Source organism: Misgurnus anguillicaudatus, chromosome 8 (assembly GCF_027580225.2).
Source record: "Misgurnus anguillicaudatus chromosome 8, ASM2758022v2, whole genome shotgun sequence".
NCBI lineage: Eukaryota > Metazoa > Chordata > Actinopteri > Cypriniformes > Cobitidae > Misgurnus > Misgurnus anguillicaudatus.
Window position 1 is genome coordinate 14560857 of NC_073344.2, and position 20882 is coordinate 14581738.

General features: G+C 36.6%; 2 protein-coding genes across 3 annotated transcripts; both read right to left on the reverse strand.

Moving 5' to 3' along the window:
• Window positions 1-232: 232 nt before the first annotated feature.
• sxph (saxiphilin) lies at window positions 233-7988 on the reverse strand. Of its 2 annotated transcripts, none has more exons than XM_073870367.1 (17): window positions 7632-7988; window positions 6965-7128; window positions 6789-6888; window positions 6456-6635; window positions 5976-6138; window positions 5817-5881; window positions 4615-4772; window positions 4075-4258; window positions 3850-3998; window positions 2528-2618; window positions 2392-2439; window positions 2088-2275; window positions 1850-1992; window positions 1661-1743; window positions 1280-1464; window positions 493-679; window positions 233-394 (listed from the first exon to the last, which is right to left on the reverse strand). In XM_073870367.1, exons 1-17 carry the CDS (start codon window positions 7684-7686, stop codon window positions 351-353), a joined length of 2187 nt encoding a protein of 728 aa, XP_073726468.1. In that variant the 5' UTR covers window positions 7687-7988; the 3' UTR covers window positions 233-350. The 2 variants fall into 2 exon arrangements, with proteins under 2 accessions (XP_073726468.1, XP_073726467.1); XM_073870366.1 differs by having other exon boundaries at window positions 2088-2278.
• A 131-nt stretch (window positions 7989-8119) lies between these two features.
• sfi1 (SFI1 centrin binding protein) lies at window positions 8120-20804 on the reverse strand. Its single transcript, XM_073870960.1, has 31 exons — window positions 20416-20804; window positions 20257-20334; window positions 19304-19414; window positions 19068-19162; window positions 18692-18809; window positions 18417-18520; window positions 18188-18343; window positions 17903-18064; window positions 17692-17762; window positions 17507-17599; window positions 17216-17313; window positions 17035-17101; window positions 14490-14620; window positions 14338-14419; window positions 13919-14097; window positions 13757-13832; window positions 13581-13676; window positions 13353-13429; window positions 13175-13277; window positions 12975-13071; window positions 12674-12834; window positions 12503-12577; window positions 12136-12210; window positions 11884-12060; window positions 10804-11006; window positions 10313-10408; window positions 9954-10191; window positions 9610-9667; window positions 9382-9520; window positions 8793-8895; window positions 8120-8390 (listed from the first exon to the last, which is right to left on the reverse strand). The coding sequence occupies exons 1-31, from the start codon at window positions 20598-20600 to the stop codon at window positions 8262-8264; spliced, it is 3633 nt and encodes a 1210-aa protein (XP_073727061.1). The 5' UTR covers window positions 20601-20804; the 3' UTR covers window positions 8120-8261.
• Between the last annotated feature and the right edge of the window lie 78 nt (window positions 20805-20882).

Sequence of the window (20882 nt, forward strand, 5' to 3'; positions counted from 1 at the left end):
ATGTGGTTAGATAATGCAGATTAAAGGGTGGTATTATTATAGTAAGATCCCCATTTGACATCACAAGGGGAGCCAAATTTAAATTACTTATTTGTTTTTTACATGCATGCAGGGAATGGTTTACCAAAAAAAGTTACTGGGTTGTTCCTTTTCCCATTTTCTAGGGTAATAGAAACAATGGGGACCGAATAATTGCACTTAAACATGGAAAAAGTCAGATTTTCATGATATATCAACTTTAAAGAGTATTTTATTATATGACAAGAATGATACAAAAGAAGCCATATAAATATATGATCCATGCGTTTTATGGACAACCTATTGTCATAAACTCCATTTTATTTAAGTTGTTAGAATATGCTGCACACATCTTGATTGCAGAACTGTAAGATTGCTGTAAAAAAAAACACGAAACTTATTACTCATCATTAAAGAGATTGTGCACTTTTGAAATTGACTGAATTGGTATGCATGTTTTCTTTTTATTTATACTTGATTCTGTGCAGTTAAAGATGCTCTCTGCCTGTACATAAAATTCTTCTCCCAGTATCGTGCGGTAGTCCATGTGACTGGTGTGAACCAAGCACTTTGTAGCGTCTTTAAAAAGTAGATCACTCTCTCCATACTGCTCAGACTCAAACAGGTGGAATCCATTATTTGGACCAGCTGCCATGGTCTCCTATGTGATAAAACACTTATTTATGGTGATCCATATTTGCTTTAGGAAAATGTTGTGTGTGCTATAGTGCATTTTACAAAACTATCAAACAAAAACTGTCTTGCTCATAAAGAGAAAGACATCAAACACAACAAAAAACACATTGGCACCATGTACAGGAGCAGTACGCATGCCCTTGGTATTTTTATGCAAATAACTCTGGCTTAAAGGACAAGTTCGGTATTTTGCACTTGGAGCCCTGTTTTCAGATTGTTTGTGATGAGGTGGAACGGGTTTGACTGGAGTTTCGACATTTGCGGCTGCCCCGAGACTTTTTGGGTGTTTGTGTTTCGGTTCCTACCTTTACAATGTGTTTAATGGTGCACTGGAACAATCCTTCCTAAAATGCATTAAACTTTCGTTTACAAAGACGTGAAACTCAGCGAGTGGTCGGGGGTGTTCAGTGGTATGCTCACACAAAAATCGCGTTAAAGGATGCTTTCCAACAGGTGTTTTAGCATTCGTTGTAAACTTGTGGACCTATTTTTCCAAACGCCTAAAATACCGAACTTGTCCTTTAAAGGTTAATGATCATTAAAATAATTTTGGTAATGTGCAGACCTGTGACTTCATTAGGAGATCATAAATGCGAGTTGTAAGAACAGGACGTGTCATAACAATATTTGGAGGGACCGCCCCTAAGTTACATGTCTTCCATTCTGTCAGAGGAGCCCGATTTCCATCCCTACAAAGCAGTTCAAAGTCCAAGGTGGCCCAGCCCACTGCCCAGCCACTGCTTTTTAGACCTGTCAATCAAACAGCATTAATAATAAGAGGAACAAGTGTTACTACATATACCAATGATAGATAAATGTGAGCTAAAGTCTCAATGGGGCAGTTTCAAGGACAGGGATTAGACTAGTCCACAGAATGTTTTTACATTATGTAGGATGATTTTATGTAGGTTTCCACAAACTAGGTCACAAATGTATCCTACAGTACGTTTAATATTGGTCTCCAGATTGTGGTGTTCCATAAAGGCCACATCTCCAATGCTCTTCCCACTGGGGTCTCCAACCAAGCACCTACAGTAGTAACACGTAAAAAAAATCTGTATACATTTTTGCACCATGAGACAGTTTTCTGCATATAGCACTTACTTGAACTGTGCATATTACAGCATTTTCTCACCTTAATGCACCCATATTGCCATAGTAACGTTCATTATGGTTGTCAGCACACCGCCTAGTGGCGGCTTCCTCTGTCCCACCCATACACACCTTACATAGACTGCCTTGACCTCCTGGCAAACAACCTTTCCAAAACACCTCAGCATACACTGACAACAGAATAAAGTAATATGGTTTATTCATACTATTCAACAAAGAGACCAAGAACAATTTAATCCTTTAATCAACTTCAAGATGTAATACACTTTATTTGGGTCACAGGGGTCACTGCTGTTGTGCTCTGTGCTAAGCGCGTGTCTTACAGGCAAAACCCATCCTGCCGGGCTGTATAGATGACCGTGACAGGAGCGTCTCCCTCCCAGACTTCCAAAATTCACACTTTTACTTGTCCGACGTACGACTGCCACGCCATACACTGATGGCAATTCTACTCAAGCAGATACATTTGGCATAAAAATGATAATAAATGTATATGTCTATGTGTGTGTGTGTGTGTGTGTGTGTGTGTGTATATATGCAAGGCTTATTGATGTTCATCATTACCATCACTTTCAAAATGTCCTCCAGCTCCTTCAGGGTCACATTTATCTCCTAAATTAAAAATGAACAAGCAAAAATGTGAGATTTCCTAGATAAACTTGAAGACATTAGTTAGCATGATATTGGGTTTTGTACATACCATAATATTCAGTCACAACAGGGACAAGGCCACATTTCCCAGCTATGAAAGCATGAGTGGCATCCAGAGACACAGCATCCACTTCGTCTCTCTGATGAACATGAACAATTGATTTTGTTCTAACTTAATACATTTGGCAATGGCAAGTAAAGTGAAAAAATTTGCAAAAAATCCCATTTTTTATAAAACTATTTTAAATAAATAAATAAATAAATAAGCATTGTCTGATGTGAACCATGCCTCGCACAAAAGAGCTCTCAGAAGACCTCTCAGAAGACCTACGATCAAGAATTGTTGACTTACATAAAGCTGGACAGGGCTACAAAAGTATATCTAAAAGCCTTGATGTCCATGTGTCCACGGTAAGACAGATTGTCTACAAATGGAGAAAGTTCAGCACTGTTGCTACACTCCCTAGGCGTGGTCATCCTGTAAAGATGACTGCAAGAGCACAGCGCAGAATGCTCAATGAGGCGAAGAAGAATCCTAGAGTGTCAGCTAAAGACTTATAAAAATCTCTGGCACATGCTAACATTTTTGTTGACAAATCTACAATAAGGAAAACATTAAACAAGAATGGACTTCATGGGAGGACACCACGGAGGAAGCCACTGCTGTCCAAAAAAAACATTGCAGCACGTTTGAAGTTTGCAAAAGAGCACCTGGATGTTCCACAGCACTACTGGCAAAACATTCTGTGGACAAGATGAAACCAAAATTGAGTTGTTTGGAAAGTACACACAACGCTATGTGTGGAGAACAAAAGGCACAGCACACCAACATCAAAACCTCATCCCAACTGTGAAATATGGTGGAGGGGGCATCATGGTTTGGGGCTGTTTTGCTGCCTCAGGCCCTTAACGGATTACTGTCATCGATGGAAAAATGAATTCCAAACTTTATCAAGACATTTTGCAGGAAAACTTAAGACCATCTGTCCGCCAACTGAAGCTTAACTAAGGATGGACGATGCAACAGACCAATGACCCAAAGCATAAAAGTAAATCAACAACAGAATGGCTTCAACAGAAGAAAATACGCCTTCTGGAGTGGCCCAGTCAGAGTCCTGACCTCAACCCGATTGAGATGCTGTGGCATGACCTCAAGAGAGCGATTCACACCAGACATCCCAAGAATATTGCTGAACTGAAACACTTTTGTAAAGAGGAATGGTCCAAAATTTTGATCTGCAACTATAGGAAACGTTTGGTTGAGGTTATTGCTGCCAAAGGAGGGTCAACCAGTTATTAAACCCAAAGGTTCACATACTAGATATTGCACTTTTATTTTATAACTTTCCAAACAAAATGGTCTTACTGGACCTTGATCTTCTCAATGCAGTCACTCATAGATGCGCCTTTCACGCACACGAGGGGATCTGATTTGATGCTAAGGGCCCACTGCTCACACTTCTTCTGTTCAGCATGACTTATACAGCACCACCTCACCACACTGTCCTCCAGTGAGCTACCTGACCCCACACACACAGAAATTTAAGTTCAAGCTTATCCTTACCGAGGCTTTACTTATCATCTACAAGTTTTTACCTTCATGTCCAAGGCCCTTGAGCAAGGCTACATAGTCCAGTCCCAAAATCTGGCTTATGTCCACGTCGTTAATCGAAGCAAGTTTATCAGTCACATCTTTAAAGAGAAGGTCACTTCCACCATAGGTTGCCGATTCAAACAGTTGGAAGCGCTGGCGGTATTTACCCTTCCAGCCAAATGCCATCTTCAAGAGAAAATACAAAAAAGACACTACAGTCTTATTAGTACTTACTGCCAAAGCACAACAGGAACATCTGAATTTTCCACAAATGACATTGGGCTTGTATTGGGTTAAAACTGGTAATTGATAAAAATAACCCACTAAAAAAAATAATTATAAAAACTTTTAGTCAAAAATTTAACATTAACTACACAAGTAGAACTGATTTTTGTTTAAATGGTTTAATAAAACCATTTTTATGTAATTTGTTGCATTTAACTTGTTCAAAAAGTATATAAACAGAGTAAGAGATTTCAGGTTTGGGCCAAAAGTGGGTTTCACGCCCATGAAGTTCTTAGGAAAGATCGTCATACAAATACCTCGGCAGCTCCCAAAAACTTCCGAGCAATTTTGCGGTTGTTCAAACGTGTGACCACACCTCCTCCAGGGCCTCGTCCAAGATTGCACTTTCTGAAACTGCTTAGGGGAGCGTGTGTACCATCTGTACACAACAGCCTGAATTCATCTTTCTCACTATCTGTTAAAGAAGGATGACGAAAGTTGAAAGGAATAAAAATCAGTGCGATGTAATATTGTTTATAAATAAGATCATTTAAAGGGGACATATCAATTTTTTTTTACTTTTTCAATGTTTAAGTGCTATAATTGGGTCCCCAGTGCTTCTATCAACCAAAAAAATGTGAAAAAGATCAACCCAGTAACTTGTGAAAAAATGTGAAAAAATAGGTTATTGAAATTTGGCTCCCCTTTAGTGCTGCCTCACGATTAGTCGCGACTAATCGTTTGCAGAATAAAAGTTTTTGTTTACATAATATATGTGGGTGTACTGATAATCCTTAACACATAGAATAGTTTTCACTTCACAAGAAAAATCTTACTTTTAAGCTACACTGCGTCTGAAACTAATTATAAAGAAATATAATATAAATAATAAAAAATAATAAATAAATACATTTATGAAAATACATTTTAAGCTCATCAGGTAACCAAAAAAAAAAAAAAAAAAAAAAACGAACCGTGCACGTGCAATTAACATAAATAAAAGTTTTTGTTTACATAATATATGTGGGTGTACTGTGTATAATAATTATGTTTATATAAATACACACACATAAATGTATAATTTTAAGAAAAAAATATATTTATATAATAAATATTTATATTTATATATAATATAGATTATATATAAATATAAACATGTATATACACATGCAAATGTTTCTTAATTATATACATGCATGTGTGTATGTGTATTTATACATAATTATTATACACAGTACACCCACATATATTATGTAAACAAAAACTTTTATTCTGCAAACAATTAGTCGCGACTAATCGTGAGGCAGCACTACTCCCCTTGTGATGTCAGAAGGGGATAATACCGCTGCTTAATCTGCACCTACAAAGTGGCAATTTTAACATGCTGTAATAAATTATTTATGGTATTTTGAGCTAGAACTTCACATATGTACTCTGGGAACACCAAAGATTTATTTGCCATCTTAAAAAAGTCTTGTGAAATGTCCCCTTTAAAATAAAAGTTTATTATTGGATTAACCATCTATGCTGTCTAGTGCTGTGTGGTCCACAAAGGCAACATCTCCTGCCCCTGACTGCAGACATCTATGAGAATAACAGTGTTAGTTTAAGACTCCAAAGAAGTTTATCCACAATATATATTTGGTTATGTAATAGTAGGTATGTTTAGTATCTTAACCTGAGTGCTCCTTGGTTGTGGTAGAAGGGCTCGCTGTGAGAGGTCTCACAATGGAAATTCTTCTGACGGATATATGATCTTTGACCCTTGCACAAAGAACAGAGACTGGGTGCCATTGCAGCTGCTCCGGGAACACAGCTGGCATTGAAGAAACTACTAACCGCTGACATTACAATAAAATATGAGCATTGACACAATGTAAAAAAGATTTGTAAAAATTGTGTAAGCTAATATTTTTAAGTTGAAATAACTCAAAATTTCAAGGCAACCATGCAACTCACTTTTTCAGCACATTTCAGAACACTATCATGCACTTTAATGTGAAACAGCTTTTATAACACATTTATTTTATAAAGTGACTTTCCATACTAACATGAAGCCATACTGAAGTAATGGAGGACTCTATATGTGACTTTTGCACAGTATTATAAAGTTTTCTGGATTATTCTTTTAAAAAACTAATGTCTTGTGATTGGTTACCTTGACTAAGGGGCTCATCTTCACCCCAGGGCAGTAGGTTACGAGATACCAGGTGTCCTAAAGGCAGACTCCAGCCTGCTGTCCAGCGAGCTCCACTGTGACAGCTCCTACTGCCCTTTAAAGAGCGCATGTCTATTGAACTATCATTCCTCACCACAGCAACAGCAAGAATACAGCCACCTGAGAAATTACTCAACAATTATTTGGAGAAAAATCTGGCTTGCAAACAATGCCCACAATGTTAAATTCACAATGAATAACATGAAAAATATATTTTTATAGTGGCCTCAGACTAGATAAAGACAAAACTGATTTTTACATGACAACAACTACCATCTTTGTAGATTTCCTTTGCAATTGTTGTAAGACCAAACTGTTTGACTGCAGAATAAAGCTCTCCAGCATCCAGAGTCACCAGGTCAGCTTTATTATCCTGACAGAGGAAAGCAGATCTTGATAATTAATAAAATTAGGGTTTTTAAGATTGGCAAGGTTAAGTTGTAACCCACCCTTATCTTATTAATGCAGTCAACCGTGCTGTAAGCTTTCACGCAGGAGAGGCGCGCGAACGCCGCGAGAACTGCAGGTGTGAGCGCCTGCGCCAGCGCTTTGGCGAGCTCCGCGCACTTTCGGTGCTCCGGCTCTGACACGGTACACCAGCGCATCTTTTTTCCTGAAAGCAGTAAAACACTTATTTCATATTTAAACAAAAACATATAATGGGTCACATTCACAAATCAAATGTTTTGGGATAAGGAAATAATCCTTAACACACAGAATAATTTTCACTTCACAAGAAAAATCTTACTTTTAAGCTACACTGCGTCTGAAACTAATTATAAAGAAATATAATATAAATAATAATAAATAAATAAATTTATGAAAATACATTTTAAGCTCATCAGGTAACCAAAAAAAAACGAACCGTGCACGTGCAATTAACATTTCCACAACATTCAACAGCTTTTACCAAATAAACGATTTGTTGCGGAAATGTTCATCTTGATTTTTCTTATTCCCATTAGATAAATTGCCAATATAATATATTTTTGATATATTTTATTATCTACCACACATTATCGTAATATTTTAACCTGAGCAATGCAATATAATGAATCAAATAGGTAAATATTTTTCTGCTTTCCTTAATTTTATTGGGAAATCGCACTTACTTACCAAAGCAGGTGATAGAGCACAGCAATAATATGACTACAGCACACGCTTTCTTCATGATAGCCTTAGGAATCAATGCTGGAAAACTTTAAGAATCAGTATTCCTGTCGTAAAATCACCAAAGGATCGGGCATGTCGTCTCCTGAAGATCTCTAAATGTGCGCCTTTTTGAAAGCATGCGAGTGTTTTCAAAGCAAAGAGTACTTATAAGAAATGTGCGCATATGGAAAATATTACTGTGTCACGTGGACAAGTTTAGTCCAGACATATTTCCCATTTCCACTGCGTATTCTGTATGGAATGACCTTACTGTTTACTATCAATTAAACTGCAGATCATCCATTTTAAAGTCAAATATTTCAACATTTTGCACAGTCAACAAGATTTGTATTCAAGTTGGCATGGAATGCTCATTATTTGTCAGATTATATTTAGTTGAGAGATTAAAAAGAATCCTAAATGAGATATTTCTTTAAAAACAACAAAATATGTGAATTATTAGACATTTTTATTTTTTTTTAATTAAAAAGAAACACATTTTACAAAAGTTTAGAACAAATAAATATAACTTGATTATACAACAAATAAATACCATACATATCCCCAAAATTATATTAAATGGCATAATCCATATCATGTCTGTGTATTGAAATTTGATGGTAGTAGTTGAGTCTGGATGGTGTGAACTCTGGCAGCATGGCGTATCATGGTGGGTTTCTGCTTGTTTAGTTTCACAGACAGAGAAGTAATGCGCCTCTCAAGCTGCACAGAAGATCATAACAAGATGCTTAATAAATAAACACAGGAACAAATAATTCAATGAAACCAATACACATATGCCCCAAGGCAGCAATGACAAGCATAAATTCATAATAAAGAATTAAATATCAAGATTGCATAATGTATGCATTATAATTTATTATACCGTGCATACATCGAAGTAAAGGGGTTATGCAATCTTTACAGATGGTTTTGAAAGTCTTAGATTTACGTTTATGCTTTATCTACAAAAATATGCGTGTTAAATGTGAAACACCGGTATGCTCTGTACAGTAGTGTAGTCTGTGTTTCATCCTCTTATTTTATGTATCCTTTACAGTACTGTATGTAGAAAGATGTACGTGCATGATTCAGTGTTTGAGAACGACAGACTTGTACTGATACCTCATTTATTTCCTGTAATATATTTTCTCTTTCCTCGGTTTCTCCTTCAATGCCTGTTGTTTGGAGCCAGTTACTCAGGACCTTTTGGAGCTGACGCCATGCACTACACACACAGATACACACACACGCAGTGATGCTTTCCCCCAGAACAAATGTTTTATTAAAGCCCAAAATGGCACTGATAAACATTCCCTTCAATCACATTTACCACAAAGGCACTTGCAGAAATATTTTTACCTCATTAGTCCTTCAACTGGAGCAGACAGAAATATTCACATTAAAAGCCAGGTGTTTTTTCAGTGCTTCACCAGTCAAACTATTGTCGAAGTATCAGTTTACATTAGCCAAATACAAAAAAAGTTCAAGTAATAAAATACCAAAAACATAATTTTCTAAACTTCAGTTCCAAATACAGAAGATTTGTGACTTTCATCAGGATACTTTCTCTTCACGCTTTTGTAAATATTTTACTAATTTTATGGATGAAATAAAACTTTTGATAAAAAATTCTTAATGAATGATATTTATATTTAGGTTGTGGTAAAATAATTCTCAATATTGCACATACTCCACAGCACAATTGACTTACTGTAGCTGTTTTCTGTCTTGTTGGTATTGTTGCATTTCCATTCTAATATCTAGAAGTTCTTTAGTGAGGTTCTCGGTTTGATCCGATTCTGCTTCAACATCCAACTCCTCCTCTTCCTCAAGTACTCTCTCATAAAGACCTACAGCCAAGGAGAAGATAAGACCTTTCAATATATCACTGAATTAATAATTCAGAACTCTACTTTATATTATGAAAGATGTTATTTACCTTGTGGAGGTGACAATCCAGAACCAAGAGAAGGATCCGTATGTCTTAAACTTGTTTTCTGTAAGACATGAATACATGTAGTATCACTATTAGTTTTAAAAACTTATTTGTTTAGACTTTAAAGAAAGCTAGGTGGGTGTTTATGTACTTGTAAGCCAACACAAAAGGCAAATACTTTCAGTAAAGTGCCAGGTTGAGTTGTCATATCTACTCATTTTCCTTGATAACATAATTATTATATTAATTTTAATTAATAGAAATGAAAATAAAAAGCTTAATTTGATAGCAACCCTACCATATACTAAAAACAAAGAATAATTACAAATTACATAATGAATGATTACCTTGCTGTGTGTTTCCATGACAGTAAATGAAGAAGGTGGCAGCAGTACGTCCTGGCTGGTAGTGGCCATATATCCTGGACGGCCAGTTTTGAGGGGCAGGATCGTAGGTTTTAGTGCTGATGTAGGTGACTCCAGTGGGTTGGGGGTAAAAGGGATTGAGATCAAAGGTGATGGAAAGAGATGATTCATGGTAGAGACTGAGGCAAACTCAGTCTGTTGTACAGATGTCCTCTGACCACTGCAGCAGCACAGAAAAATGTCATTGTTATTTGAATATAGGTATAGAAAAGTTGTGCTCAAACGATTAAAGACCCAAGTAAGTGTGTGTGTGTGTGTGTGTGTGTGCGTGCGCAGTACACCTGTTGATTTTGGGGTGCTGTGGCAGATGTTTGACTGGTGATTGCAGAAGATCATCCGGTCTCCTTGGTTGGAGTCTAGCTGCTCGGACCGACAACCTATTAACAGGACAGGGGGATTTAAATACTTAAGAGAAGTTGATAAGATTTTTTTTCAACGTTTCAACTCTTTTCAATTTTTTTTTCATTTTTACAATATTAATTTTCAAGTGTGACTAAAATGTATCTGTGATGTTTTAGCTCAAAATACTCCACAGATTTGTTACAGCATTTCCAAAATGCCCCTATTTGGGTGGGACTAAAAATGCGCTGTTATGTGTACCTATGTCATGGGCAGGGCTTTATCATTGTGATGTCACAATAACAAGAGAATCATATGTCTAATGAGACTGCTTAGGTTTCATTGGGATTATAATAAATATTAAGTAAGTATCACATCCTTAGTGTTTTCGTATATGTTGGAATGATGAGAATTTGCATAAGAATTAACTTACAGCTGGTTGATGACTGAATCTTTCTGCTTCTGCTCTGCTGCTTGGCTCATGATAGGACAGGGTGTGTGGTCTTCGGGCAGAAAGAAAGACACACTCTTCTTTTGATTGCTGTCTTTAGACAGGACTTCAGCAGGCTTACACAGTGCTCGCTGCTTCCATCGTATGGCACATCGCCTTACCACCTCCTGTATCCGCCGACAACTCTGTATGTGATACATATTATGTTACATTAATACAAACACATGCACACAGACGTAGTGGTTATGTAGCTTAATATAATATAATGGCTATTAATATTAAACATTATACTAGTGATGTTTCTTTACATTTTCTTTACATCAAGCTCAAATTCATTGCATTTTCCTGGTCTCTTTTGATTGACAGGATATATTCTCCATGATAATACCCATTATTGGCCGTACAGTACTATGCAAAAGTCTTAGGCCACCACCACCAGACTTGTTGTTTTAAAAGTTTTAGTGTCCATCCATATTTATTTTTCAATCTATTTTATTAAGATACAAACAGAAAATACAGGAAATATGATAAAAAAATTAAAAACTTAATTACGTATTGTGACCTCTTCTGGCACTAAACACATCTTGAGCGTTTTTGAGCAGAATGAAATCAAATTTCTTTAAAATTAGGATTTAATTTTATTTAGGTTTAAGAGATCCTGCAGTTTCCTGCTATTGCTCAAGTGGAAGGGGAGTTTACTCTTAAAACTTGACACATCAGTTTAAATTTGTATACAGTTTTTAATACTTTATACACATTTCCTATATTTTCTGGATGTATTCTATTAAAGAGACTGAGAAACAATTATATATATATGATCACTATATCATTGCAAAAACAACAAATCTAATTCTGGCATGGTGATCTAAGACTTTTGCACAGTACGGTATCTTTATACGGTATCTTTATACGGTATAGATAGATAGATAGATAGATAGATAGATAGATAGATAGATAGATAGATAGATAGATAGATAGATAGATAGATAGATAGATAGATAGATAGATAGATAGATAGATAGAGAGATAGAGAGATAGATAGATATGCACATAGACAAGAACCTGTTCGTGGTTGTGCAGAGCCATATTTGTTGTGAAAGCGCTCATATGTGCGGTGTTTGTGAGGATATGTGTGACACCCTCCCTCAACAGTTCATCTCTGTAAAACTGAGCTGCCTCGGCCAATCGTTTCTGTTTTCTCTGTCGATCTGCGACCCAGAGCCGCCACACACAAAACACCTGAAAACAAAACATACAGACCAATATGAAGAAACAGTTAGACGATGCATTAGGAAAACTGTTATCTAGCCTCACCTTGCCCTGTAGGTTAAGGGACCAATGCCAAAGTGCGGTCTCTGTTAGCTCCGCCTCTCTTCTTCTGTTCTGCAGCTGTGTCAAACATTCAGACCGACATTACAATATAGGGCTCAAAGAGATTACAATCAATCATGCAGCACCAGCTAAAAAATAATTCAACTTCACTTTGTAATAAGTGAGGCCATACAAGAGCTTTATTGTCACAAATACAGCTACTGTATATACATTTTTAAATTGTCCACCAATAGCACCGATTTAAGCAGACTATTTTGAAATATAATATGAAATCACACTGACTAAAATAACATAGCGTATAACTGAAAACTTTGTAAAACTTTGTAAATCCAGTTAATAAAAACTTCACCTGTGTCCTCCAGCAGATAAAAAAGCGTTGACAAATCCTCAATCTGTAAACCTCACTGCTTCTTTTTTCCATGACCTGACAACCACACATAAAAACATATTTAGTTATTTACATATCATGTAAATTCAAATATCAGACTAACAATTTTGATATGTAGAGTTGGAAAGGTACCTGATAGTTTTTTTGATGTTGAATATTAATGCTCCAGGTGCTGAGGACACTTTTACCCAGCGTTCTGCTATAGTGTCTGCTGGCCCTCTCATTCGCCAATCTCTCATTTTTTGCCTCCCGGCTTCGTTCCCTCCATTGTCTCAAAAACCCCTGAATGCGCACTGTAACAGCACACAGATAATCCTGACACTGCATTTCATCAGTCATATCAATAGTACAGATCTTTCTTCAACATACATGTATTCCAATAATAGATTTATTGCAGAGACTACAAAAAGTGGCATTTATATAACCAAATTACATTTATCCAGATGTATCCGAGCTTGTCTCAGGGCTTCCTCCTGTTGGCCACGGTGCAGAATTGCAGTTAGTGTTCTCCGTCTCCATGCCAGAAACACCTATCAATAAAAATCATTCAAATTATCACAAAATGTCAAAAAAAAGAACTACACATAGAAATAAGACTACATGTATTTGAGTAGTGACTTTAGGAATGAGCACCTGAGACCGAAGACGTTTTTGATAGTAGCATTGCACTTCGATTTCCTTTTTTTTCTCCGCCATCAAATGTGACACGTTTGTCCTCCATAGACTGAACATTTTCCTGCAAAACAAAAAGTGAAATAGAGATATTCGAAAATTGATCAAATTTGACAATAATGAACATAATATACGATACCTGAGCAGGTTCTGCTGATGTTCCTGGTAGCGTTGTTCGACGTTTTGTTCGATCAACTGAGTCTGCCAATGATATCGCTGCATACATGCATTTAAAACATCTTCAGGTATCAGTTTTGAAACTGTCCAATACTGAACATTGATTTATTTTATAAATAAATAAATATAAGTTTTTTTCCCCAATCTTATTTTCTTCACGTTGTTAACAAAATAATTGTGGTTTTCATACCTTCCAAGCTTCCAGAGTAGATTGGAGCAGTCTGCTTTGGTAATGTTCCTCCATTTGTGCAAGTCTCTTTCTTTTCTCTCTTCTGTGATCTACATACTGTCACAAAAACAAGCTCAAGTTTATTTTAAAATTAACTTTATTTCATAACACATGCTGAGGAACAAACAAACTGATACCTGATGCCAGTCCGTCATGGCTCTCCGTAGACGCCGCTGTCTCTCATGACCCTCTGCCTGCTCGAAATGTCTCTGACTGACAACATATATAGTATGCCAAATATACAGTAATGCAAAGCTATACATTATACAAATTAGCCAAATTGATTGATTTTTGCAAACCTGGTTTGTATGGATGTGACGACATGTTTCCATTGTTTCAGAGCCTTGCGTAGCAGAGTGTGCATGTAAAGCGAGTCAGCCGCTTCACGTCTCAATCTCTCTTCTCTGCGCTGTACAGCTCTGTAAGACCACTCGGACCAGGCGTGGGCTATGCACATATGCTCGGCATGCAATATAGCCTATGAGAAACACACAAACTAGTTAATAAGTGATACAATGTATGGTTATCCTGTTGACATCTACACTTTTTGAACATGTGCATCCTCATTTTTTTTATATATTTACAGTCAGACAATTAAACAATATCCTCATGGAACATGATCTTTACTTAATATCCTAATTATTGGCATAAGGATTTGATCATTTTGCTATTCATGACTGGTTTTGTGGTCCAGGGTCACATATGAAGTTAAGTTTACCGTTCTCTCAGCTAGTCTGTGATCTCTCTGTAGCTCCAGGTTCCTCCACCAGGTGTAAAATGCAGAAGCACAAATTTGTTGCCTACAAAATACATACACATTTTTAGTCTGGTACATGTGGACATTTACATGTATAAGCCAGGAATACTCACTTATTATGTTGTTCGGCTATCTCCTTTCGTTGTCGTTTTTCTATGCGTTGTGCTGTAAACTCCATCCAAGAGTTTACACATTGTGGAAGTGCATGTCTGGCAAAGCAGGCGTCAGCACGTGATTCCAAATCCTATTCAAATTCATACACAAAGAGAAATCATGAATGAGTTCTTGCAAATGATTGGACCGCTAAATGGTTTAAAGACTGTTCAAAAAAACTTTAGGGGATTAGCTAAGATAAATAAAGCAGTATTAGATTTAAATTATTAAAATATAACATTATTATATTTAAAGGAAAACACAGTTTTTCAATATTTTACTATGTTCTTACCTCAACTTAGAAGAATTAATACATACCTATATTTTTCAATGCGCACACTTCATCTTTGCACGGCTCGTTGTGAATGTGTTTGCATCTAGCCCAGCCCCACTCATTCCCCAGGATCCAAACAGGGCTGAACCCAGAAGCCACCAAACACCTCCATGCCTTCCCCGCCTAAAGACCGCTACATGAGCAGTCACACGAGTAAGCATGGTGGCACAAAATAAAACGTTGTGATTTTCCAATTGGATAAAAAATGAAACTATCTAGTATGGCGGAAGAGCACCAACCTTGCAGCACCTCGACCTCGGTACGCAGTTACATCATCACTCCTGACTACTCCTCCTCTCGCTCAAACTTCCGTCAATATCACTGCGCCCGAGGTCGAAGTGCTGCAAACCAAGTGCTCCTCCGCCAAACAATACAGTTCTCATCTTTATCCACTTAAAAAAATCACGTTTCATTTTGTGCCACCATACTTGTGTATATACTCACATAATAATCTTTAAATAGGAAAAACATGGAAGTGATTGGTGGCTTCTAAATTCTACCCTGTTTGGATCCTAAGGAATGAATAGTAGGGCTGGGCGATTTGACCTAAAATCAAAACCTCGGTTAACCTAACATTTGACATCGGTTACGATTAATAAACGATTATTTTTTTGCCTCATAGTTCACTGACAAGGTTGGAAAGTTTAGGGCACACCTTAAATCAGCCTGCAATGCAATTATTCACATTTTTCCCAAAATAACTGCATTACTGAACAATATTAAATAGACTTAACTCTATGCAGATGTTGCATGTCATTATGTACAATTGATGAAACTTTCAGAATGGGAAGTTATGAACCAAAGAATCATACAACCCCCATGACTAATTATAGACATCAGATACATACATAATAAGTTGTATCCAGATAGCATATTGTAATGAGATGAGTAGGGCAAAATACATACTTGGACTGTATCCTTTACACGTTTCTTGTATTCAATCCATTTTTTTCTTAACTGGGCACTGATGTCTAAGCCATTTATTCTCATCTGTAATGCTTTTGGTGTTAATGTAGACTAGAAGTTCTCCCGTTCTCTCTCTCCGTCATCTCTGAAGTGTCTAATTAAACTCACGCGGGCGCGTCTTTTCGCGGTTTTGAGTGAGTGAGATGTGATGACATTACCCGGGCTGCTTAGAGACCCATCGGTAGATTAAACTGAGCGCGTGTGCGGTAAAAACAGGATCGCGCATTCCGTATTTTTGTCACAGGTGCCTGCACATTCGCGAGTACTTCTTAAAAAAAAAGTACTGTGCTTCTTTTGGGCACTAGATGATCCTGCTGCTCAGTTAAACAGTGTTTGAGTTCTCCTCCATGTTTCGCTGTGCCACTGACAGGACGGGGCGGAGTTATGCAACATCACACGCAGCAGTTTGTTTTTAAAGGGAAAGTATTAACAGGATTAAAAACCGAAATAACCGACATGATAAAATAATGTCGGTTGAAGGTTCTGAATTTCGGTTTCGGTTATTTTTCAATTAATCGTCCAGCCCTAATGAATAGGGCTAGGCTAAATGCTAACATATTCACAAAACGCGGTGCAAAGATTAAATGCACGCATTGAAAAAAGGATGGTATGTATTAATTCATCTAAGTTGAGGTAAGAACATAGTAAAATATTGAAAAACGGTGGTGTTTTCCTTTAAAGGGGACAGAGAATGAAAAACAAATTTTACCTTGTCTTTGTTGAATAATGGTAGTCTACCCGCATTCACGAACATACAAAAAGTGCTAGACATGTAAACATCTCAGTCTTTTAGAAATTCCTCTTTTAGAAATGTCAGCCAGAAAACGTCCCAATTTGAAAAACTTATGCTTATGACATCACAGGCATCTAACTGCCCCTCCACTTTAAAATAATTGGCTACATTTTTTGAGTGGCAGTAAAGTCGGCCAATCAGTAATGAGATTGCAAGTTAAGTCAGTAGGGGGAGCCAAATAGGTGCAAAACCACTTGTTTAAAATCCCCCACCCTAATAGAGCTATCTTGAGAGAGGTTTTTAGGAAGCTTCTAAGGCTTTATAGACCCAAACAAAAAAAATTTTGTCTACATGTCACATCACAGAACAAGGATAAATACCCCGTTCAATGATTCTATGTCACCTTTAAAGAATTAGAATATAATGATCTAAATAAAAAGAGTGATCAGTCACTAAGAAAGTGTGGCGCTACCAGCATGTGTTTGTGCTTTGTAAGCTGATCTCTCCATTGATGAAGGTAAACTCTCAACACAGAGATCCTGTTGAATAATAACAGTGGTTAAACAGTCTCGTACACAAATGCATGTTTGTTAACAGATAATTGTGCATGGCCTATAATACATACATATAATTCAAAGAATGCATAGACTAACTTGTGATAGGTTTGTGCGATGCAAATGTGGGACTGTAAGCTTCGGTCTTCAGCCTGATCCAGGCGCAGATGCCAAACTTTCCAACATCTAACCAACAACTGCAAAGGTTTTGCACCTTAGTTTTAATAAAATGCTTAGTTATGACTATGTTTTCTGAATCTATTTTATGTCAATAAATCAAGTAAAACATAATTATGATTTCTTTAAAAACAGGTGGATGACGAATATTCTAGTGTAAAACCATGCAAGTCTGACTGTTTGTTGTATATATGTTGTTAGTGTTGCTCTTACAGTGTGCCGATGATGCTGGACACTTATATTTTTGTTGAGACGATGAGCTTTACTCTGTGTAACATTTAGAGCCAAGCCTTTTATACCCAAACGCTGCAAAAAAACACAAAGATCATGATTAACACACAAAAATAGAACAACAAAAATAACATGTTAATGCATCTAAACTAAAGTTTATCACTAACCAAAAGGCAGAGATGTTGATGCTGCATGGCAACCTTTTCCTTCTTAGCCTTCTGTGAGCAAATCCTGACATCTACAGTACATGATAGCTCAGGAAAGCAATATATCATTGACACATTTCACTTCTTATTTAAGTGTAAATTCAAATGCTCAAGTAAGGCACGCTAAAAAAGTAGACATATGTAGTAATTTGAAGAGCTGCAAAAAAGATACAGCATTTCCAGTTTGAAAACACCTGGCGCTGGGATCCGTGCTGTGCCAGTTTGTCTGCTCTCTGGTCTCTGTCTTTCTCAGCGTGACTGGATTGCAAAGCCTTGTGCCATACACACCAATACTTCTCCAGTACTGACACACGCCATGCATTCAGAGCTACAGCTGCATCTCAGAAAACAACATTTATGTAACAAAATCAAGAGATGCTAGGTGGATGCTTTTGGAACTCAATAAAATGTTGATTTATTATAATATTAGAAACGGCAGAAACTAAATGAATGGTACCTGTCCTCTTCTTCTTATCCTGCCTGTTCTGTATGTGTCTGATCCATGCATGCAGAGCATGTTTTTGCAACTGATTGCAATAGTGACGATAACCTTTGGACTCTTTCGCCTTTTGAACACAAGCATGTGTCATCCTTTCTCTCCAGTGCTGCCATGCTCTGTAAGTCGCAGTCATGTTAGTTACCCAAACCACATCACATAGTTGCATTCACATGCACACTCATACTCACTCTGCTTTGTACATTGTTAGCCCAGTGTTGTAAGGCAAGATCTTCTTGATGGTACTCCACATCCCTGTTCTGTAGTGCAGCATGCCACACCGTCCAAACCCACCTTAGTAATCAAAATATGTATGCACAAAAAAGTTACTTTTTACATATATGTACACATATTGTACATTTATTACTGTATATGCATAATTAATCTGTATATTTATTTATCTGTTTCTCTATTACATATGTAATTCTACACTGTGGATCAACATCACACAAATGCAAAGCTCACTTCAGTACAGCGAGTTTCTTGTGCCGCTCTGCTGCTTCTTGCATCTTGTGCTTCATGCGACACATGCCCACATACATCTCCCAGCCATTCCATACATGATGCAGTTTGTGCTTCATCTCTGCAGTATAGATATTCAGATATTAAACTTTTATATCGCAATCATGATATGAAGTGTTGAAGCACAACAGCAGGTGTTAAATAGAGCCATAGGAAGTTGAATAATGGCGATATTGGTGATTTCAGTGCTTTCTGTAGATTCACATAGAGTTGCAGAAGGAAAATTTAATTTTGTGTCCCACAGATCCAATTATTAAAATAAAAAGTATATTTAAAAATTAAAATACTAATGAATAGATTAAAATGACGATTCACATACCAAAGTTGATTGCGAGCTGTAGTTTCTTTTTTTCTTCTTTCTTCACAGCCACATATTCCTGCCATGCTTGAAATGTTTTGCTGTAATGCATATACCTTCATTGAGAAGGCAAAACAAAAAGCAGAAATATTATTGGTGATAATCAACGTCCTAGCTATTTAAGGTGCAAGGAATGTTTTCTTCCCTTAAACAACTGTAAATCAATTAGTTAAGGACATATGTCTGGTCAGACTTACATATAATGACAATCTGCTCTTATGTTCAGAGTCCATTCCTTTCTTGTTTGCCACCACTCATCTTTCCAAGCTCCAAATGTCTTCTTTAAGATCACCTTACAATAGTGAGATCTAAATAAATAGAATTTACAGAAAATAAAGAAAAACATATAAATGTTGATACTACTAAAATAATTCAAACGTTTTATATTATAGCTTTTTGAAAAAAGCTTCCTTTGCCTAAAATTTTATAAAATGTACTTGCCGGTTTTATAACCAGTTTCTTTGAAGTTTCACCCTGAAATGCTTTTTTAAAACAGTATTGGAGTTCCTATCTATTCTGGCTGGGCTCACATTGGGTGCTCATTCTTCATGTTTTGGTCCAAGTCATTTTAATGTTCATTCATTCATTTTGATTTATAAAATAAGAAATGAATGCATGCAACAATTATGTCTACAAATCATCTGCAAAATTAATTTAAAACATTTAAGGATACACTAGCAAAATATTTTAAGATCATCATGAGCAACATGAGTGAAGTGACCCTAAACTTTTGAACGGTTGTATGCGTATTTATACCAGTGGTTCTCAAACTGTTATTTTTACCAAATAAATGTATTCATCATAAATTCTGTGTAATTACACCTCAGAAAAAAGGGCCTACTAACCATCAGCATTACATTGTATAATTTTATATGTTTTGTTTAAGATTTGTTATTGTTTTCCTATCAAGAATTTTCTTTGGAGGGGATGCGAAGGGATGCACCATACAGAGAGGGGATGCCAAAAAGTATTGATTTATGCTTTTCTCTAAAGTACTTTGAGTGCCATAAAAAAGACAGCAAAAGTATCACCTAATTTCATGGCTGTAGCATGATAACCCCACAATACTTTGTTGTAATGCTGTAGTGTCTACTAATTGATTCATACATACTTTACCCACTACAGTCCAGCTATATGTGTATTTATATACCTGGCTTGGGAGGTTGTTATTCGTCTTCGTCCAAACGTCTGCTGTATCCACAAATGAAGGAACTTTCGAGCAAGGTGCCTTAAAATTCAAAGCAAGATGCACTACTTTAATTATTTATATTATATACAAAATGCAAAAAACATGGATATTTTTGTATACCTTATTCTCAGCTCTTTAAGTCTGCCTCCACGGTTCCAGGTATATCCGACTCGGTAAGTGTTTTTGCGTACGGGTGTTTTACGTGACCGGGTTTTCTCAACACCACAGGACGACTGTTTTTTACCTTTCGGTATTGCCGTGTGCATCTTTAATGTTTTACTGAGCACACACAACCCTCTGTCCATCCGCCAAGATTTACCAAAGATGCTCGATGGTTAAAATATTGTAATTAGAAAAAGTTATACAAACTTGTGGATTTTAGTGACGGCGTTTAAACCTACTACAACTAAATATAAACATAAAGCTGTCAACTTAGTTTTTTTCTAACTGACAACAACCAACAACAAACCATAACTGCCGCTCATCTGTTGCATGGACATACTTCCGGTAAAATAATGTCAAAATAAAAGACCTTATTCTGTAATCTGACAAAAAATTCTCCTGTGAACATTTCCATGTAATCTCGA

Coding starts and splice junctions, on each gene's coding strand:
- sfi1 (XM_073870960.1), bottom strand. CDS start 20,600: ATGGACAGAGGGTTGTGTGTGCTCAGTAAAACATTAAAGATGCACACG. Junction 20,335..20,415: donor CTTAAAGAGCTGAGAATAAG/GTATACAAAAAT, acceptor TTGAATTTTAAG/GCACCTTGCTCGAAAGTTCC. Junction 12,061..12,135: donor CCCTTAACCTACAGGGCAAG/GTGAGGCTAGAT, acceptor TTTTGTTTTCAG/GTGTTTTGTGTGTGGCGGCT.
- sxph (XM_073870366.1), bottom strand. CDS start 7,686: ATGAAGAAAGCGTGTGCTGTAGTCATATTATTGCTGTGCTCTATCACC. Junction 5,882..5,975: donor CACAACCAAGGAGCACTCAG/GTTAAGATACTA, acceptor TTATTCTCATAG/ATGTCTGCAGTCAGGGGCAG. Junction 2,619..3,849: donor ACTGCATTGAGAAGATCAAG/GTCCAGTAAGAC, acceptor CATGTTCATCAG/AGAGACGAAGTGGATGCTGT.